Source organism: Sceloporus undulatus, chromosome 2 (assembly GCF_019175285.1).
Source record: "Sceloporus undulatus isolate JIND9_A2432 ecotype Alabama chromosome 2, SceUnd_v1.1, whole genome shotgun sequence".
In the NCBI taxonomy this organism is placed as follows: domain Eukaryota; kingdom Metazoa; phylum Chordata; class Lepidosauria; order Squamata; family Phrynosomatidae; genus Sceloporus; species Sceloporus undulatus.
In genome coordinates this window covers 260,070,202-260,074,988 of record NC_056523.1, presented here as the reverse complement: position 1 = coordinate 260,074,988, position 4,787 = coordinate 260,070,202, and the positions used below count along the sequence as shown (strand labels likewise).

The window sequence follows — 4,787 nt, the reverse complement described above, 5'->3', positions numbered from 1 at the left end:
TGGCCATGGAAAAACACTGGGTGACCTTGGGCAAGTCAAGCTATTTTAACTTCAGAAGAAGACCAAGGCAAACCCCTTCTGAAAAATTCAGCCAGAAAACCCAGTGATTGGGTCACTATACGTCAGAAATGATTTGAAGGCACAGAACAATAAAACTGGAATTTTTAGCCAAACAGCTCTAGGTCCTGAACAGAAAACAAACATCAAGATCCCAAAGGATACAGCCATGGCAGTTAAAGTAGAATAGTAGCACTCTAACTGTATAGTGTAAAGGGGCCCACAAATTCTCCATAGGAGTCATTAGTTCTTTCCTATATACAGCAATGATAAACCTGCCTTTGGCTGCATCCACACTGCAGAAATAATCCGGTCTGACATCACTTAAACTGCCATGACTTACTGCTGTGGAATTCTGGTAATTGTAGTTTATTGTGGCACCAAAACTATCTGACAGAGAAAGCTAAATGTTTCACAAAACTGCAATTCTCAGAAATCCATAGCATTAAGCCAAGGCATTCAGAGTGTTTTCAAACTGGATTATTTCTGCAGTGCAGATATGGCCTTAGTTCATTAACTGGACAATCCAATGTTTTTTGCTCTGATGCAGGTTACAGCTCAATAACACTCACACCGATGCAGTGGCTGCTTCATCAGCTTTGCGCTGCTGAAATTGGTACTGGGCTTCTCCCAGATTGCTCAATGGCATAACTCAACTGACATCTTAAAACTACTCCATTGCACTCTGTGGTTGATTGGTCAGCCAGTACTGAAGGCTAAAAGGAGAAAGCTCTTTCCAAAAAGAAGAAGGTTTTTTTTAATTTGGTTTAGGCATTTTGTTTTGAAGTTGAGTGCTAATTTCTGTGCGCACAACCTGTTATTTAAATTCTTAATAAGGACTGAAGCCTAATGTGACTAATGTCTCTCTCATTTTTCCAAACATATGCTATCAGTTCTCCAACTGTACATTTTCTGTCTAACTGCACAGTGACAAATATGTGGCAGACAGTATCTAGTGGTCTCCACAATTCTCTTCAAGGGATTCTCTGGAGTGATGGCCAAAGAAGAATTTGGCTTTAAACTCAAAGTTCAAAACAGGGAATATAATGGATATACATTTTGCCTCTTATCATTTTTCAAGATTAGTATTAATCAGTATTGTATCTGTCAGTATGCTGAATTTCACTTTTCTCAATTTCCACTTGCCCTTTCCAAAACATTTGTTACATCAGCTGATTTACCTTTGTTGTCCTCCTTTCAAGCATCTTGTAATATTAATAAGATGAAGTATAAATAAGTTACTTCATTACATTAGACAGAGATGTGAGCCATGCTGTTCTGCTGTGCAAAGCTGAGAAATAGCTCACCTTGTAAGTGTGGCATGAGTTCATAATCATTAATGGGGACAACAGACACTAATAGGCAAATGACTGGAACCCACTGTAATGCCTCATACACAACTTTCTGTTAAGATGTGGGGCAAAACCACATTTGTCTGATTATGGCATGGTACAGACCACCTTAAAGTGATGTACTCGCACCAATTCTAGGTTTAGGGAGTACCCACCAACTGCATGCTCCCTAACCCTAGTTCGTGTGGACGGCGCCGTCATTATGTGATGATGACGTAACAAACATGCCTCGTCCAAATGGTGAGGCATGTGTGTGACATCTCTGCGCCGCTCCAGGCCGCTTATGGCAGCCTGGCTGCGGTGTGGGAAGGAGCTCTGAAACAGAGCTCTTTTTCACCACATGCATCATTCCTGTGGCAACCAAACGGCCATGGCAACAATGCCGAGGATAAAGGGGCCGAGTGGCCCCTTTCTCCCATAGTTGTGGCTCTTGGGGTGTCCGGGGGCATGAAGCCTCAAGGACACCCCTTTTGCAGACCATGGAGAAGTGGCATTTTGGTCCCAATCCGGCGATAAAAGGGGTGGGTGCAGGCCAACCCTTTGGAGCGGTCAGTGCTGTGCCATAAAATAGCAAAGACTTTACTCAAAAGGAAGCAGATGGAAGAGCTTCCCTCCATTCCAACTGCCACCACCCTGGCCTTGGAGGGAGAGAAGAACTGGCAGTATTTGCTGGACCTGATCCCCTTTCTGCACTGCCATTCCTTCCTCCTTTTGTGTCATTCTTTTTAGATTGTAAACCTAAGGGCAGGAAACTGTCAAATTAGCAATCTGTAAAATACTCTGTCTGCCTTTATGGCTGAAGAGTGGGGGTATAAAGTAAAACTTGATAATGCCACCCCTGTTTTAGATTTCCTGAAACACTTGGCAGGCTTTAGTACACATCATGGGAAAATGTTGTTCAGCAGACCTAGTTTACAAAAAGCAAAAGCAAAAACAAACAAACAAATCCCAAGTTATCATCAGACCACAACATTATTTAAACAACAACAATGTAATAATGATAATAGAATATAGACTGGTGTCTGTGTGTGCAAAATAGAAGATAGAAGCATGCCATACCACAAATGTTTTGGGTGTTCCCACCTATAACATCAATTTTTCACCATTTCTATTTCAGGTAACAATCAACTTCGAAGTGATGCCTATTATGACGTTCATGCACTGATGATGAAAAAAAGAAGACTGTGGAATTACTTTTTTCAACAATCCTGGAGAATGGATGGAGAGCCCTTCACGTCCAACCTCTTCTCTTCTGGGGGTATTCCCGCAGAAACTGGCATTACCCTGGAACAGAAAACAACCTTTGTATTTGTGATTTTATTAATAATTTTCCTTGGCATTCTCATTGTTCGATGTTTCCGCATCCTTCTAGACCCCTACAGGAGTATGCCAACTTCCACTTGGGCTGATGGACTTGATGGGCTAGAAAAAGGCCAATTTGATTATGCACTGGCTTAGAACCAAAGACTTTGTGACTCTATTTGGAAGCCATGCTGGCATATTAAAATTATCTTCATGTACAAGTGAATCATGTACAAGCGAAACTATTTTTAGAGGTGCAAACCATGCTAAGCCTTGGATGGTAAAGTATCTCACTGAACAAAATGTAATAGGTAAATAGGTATTTTTTCCATTTGAAGTGTTCAGTTTTTAAATATAATGAAACACACACATATTCAGTGTACACACAGTATATTATACTCAGACCACACTAGCTGGGGACCAACTTAAACCTCTGTGCCTCTTTCTTCCCTCTATCCATCTCTACATCTTTAATAAGCCTATCCATATTTTAAAGGCAAGCATGTGGTTTTTGCAGTTTGTGTGGGTTATGTTCTTTTCAAGCAATGAAAAAAATGTATTTTCTTTTCACTTGCCCCATTTACCAGAAAGGTAAAAGGTTCTTAGCAATGTTAATTAAAGATTGATTGCTTCAAGCAATTCCAGTTGAGAAAAATAACATGTTATCTTATCGTATACTCTTGGTTATAAAACCATAACTAAAGTCATAAATATAAATCACGAGTAGTATGAAAATAGTGTATACAATAAAGCATTTGAAATACCAGGGGGTGGATCCAGTTGTATCCACAGTAGCAATTTTAGTAGACCTATGAGCTTTATCTAAAATATATATGCATATATGTTCCATACACTTCAACTTCTGGGGTTTCTGACCCATAACAATGATAATGTGGGCAAACAAAATTCCTTAGGCTTCTTGGTGTAAATAACTGGTATATGAGAAATATATATATATATATAGTACATCTTGTTATAGTGGGAGAGATTGTGACCAAATAACCTGAGGGTCTGTTCAGTAAAGGAGATGAGCAACTTTAAGGCACTTGCTTTCCCTTCTTATATTTCTTTATCTTTAAACAAGATTTGGATCAGATAATACTACAAATTTCAGGATTCCATAGCACTGAGCCATGGCAGTTAAAGTGGTATTAAACTCCATTATTTCTGCAGTGCAGATTAGAGCTTGTATACTCTGTTTTCTCTTGGTTTTCCCACCCACTCCCTAAGGATTCTGCAGCGAGTGAACATGCTCAGTACTTATTGAGGCATTGGTTAATCCTTGTTGGGTTTCCACTAAAAGGTTTCTGGACTTCTGCAAAAGCTTGAGGTTCCTTCAGATTTGCTGACATCTCTCTCTTTTTAGGTTTTCAAGTAAACCCCCCTTGGCTACAATTCTGCTGACACTTACCAGCTGCATTCTCTATTACAGAGAATGTTATGATTCAGAAATTTTCCTCCTGGAGACCATCTGTCCTTTCTCACAGATGAAAGAGTGACAGTAGAGTTGGAATGAAATATTTTATTGAAATGTCTTTTAAAGAAAAATCTGTTTCCATTTTCCCACCTTTATGTTTAAAGTTAAGGGAAGCTAGTATTTGACCTCAGTAAGACTTGACAGATTTGACAAGGAGACATTGGCGGGTTACAAACCGCCACTTGGGACGTCCTCAGGACGTTCCAGTTTAAAAAAGGGGCGTCTCTCCCAGACGCCCCTCTTCCTGTTACGGACTCTGTCCGTAACAAATGGCGGCAGCCGTTCCACACGGCCGCCGCCATCTTGACGTAATGGATGCTGTGTGTCCACACATCGCACAGTGCTAATGATGCCGTGAGTGCGCCATTGGTGCCTCGCAGCGTCATGAGCGCGACGCCAGAAGAAGCTCCATTTTGGAGTTTCTTTTTTGCTCCGTAAGGGAGCCGTGCGGTTTGGCTGCGGCGGCTCCCTTGCGGAGCAAACAGCAGCGCCAGGAGACCACCGCAAAGCGGCGGTTTGTAACGCCTCCCCGTGTTTGACTCCTTGATGCTGAATTATAAACATATTAAAATATTTGTGGAAAATTTTACATATAACAT

At 40.9% G+C, this 4,787-nt stretch overlaps 1 protein-coding gene across 2 annotated transcripts in view; it reads left to right on the top strand.

The window, feature by feature from the left end:
• The window catches only part of CTXN3 (cortexin 3), a 7,060-nt gene extending 4,103 nt beyond the window's left edge, over nt 1–2,957 (top strand). For both annotated transcript variants that reach the window (XM_042454868.1, XM_042454869.1), the window contains exon 2: nt 2,527–2,957. In XM_042454868.1, coding sequence (XP_042310802.1) covers nt 2,574–2,867 — 294 coding nt within the window. In that variant the 5' untranslated portion in view covers nt 2,527–2,573 and the 3' untranslated portion in view covers nt 2,868–2,957. The remainder of the gene's footprint in view (nt 1–2,526) is intronic.
• The last annotated feature ends 1,830 nt before the right edge of the window (nt 2,958–4,787 follow it).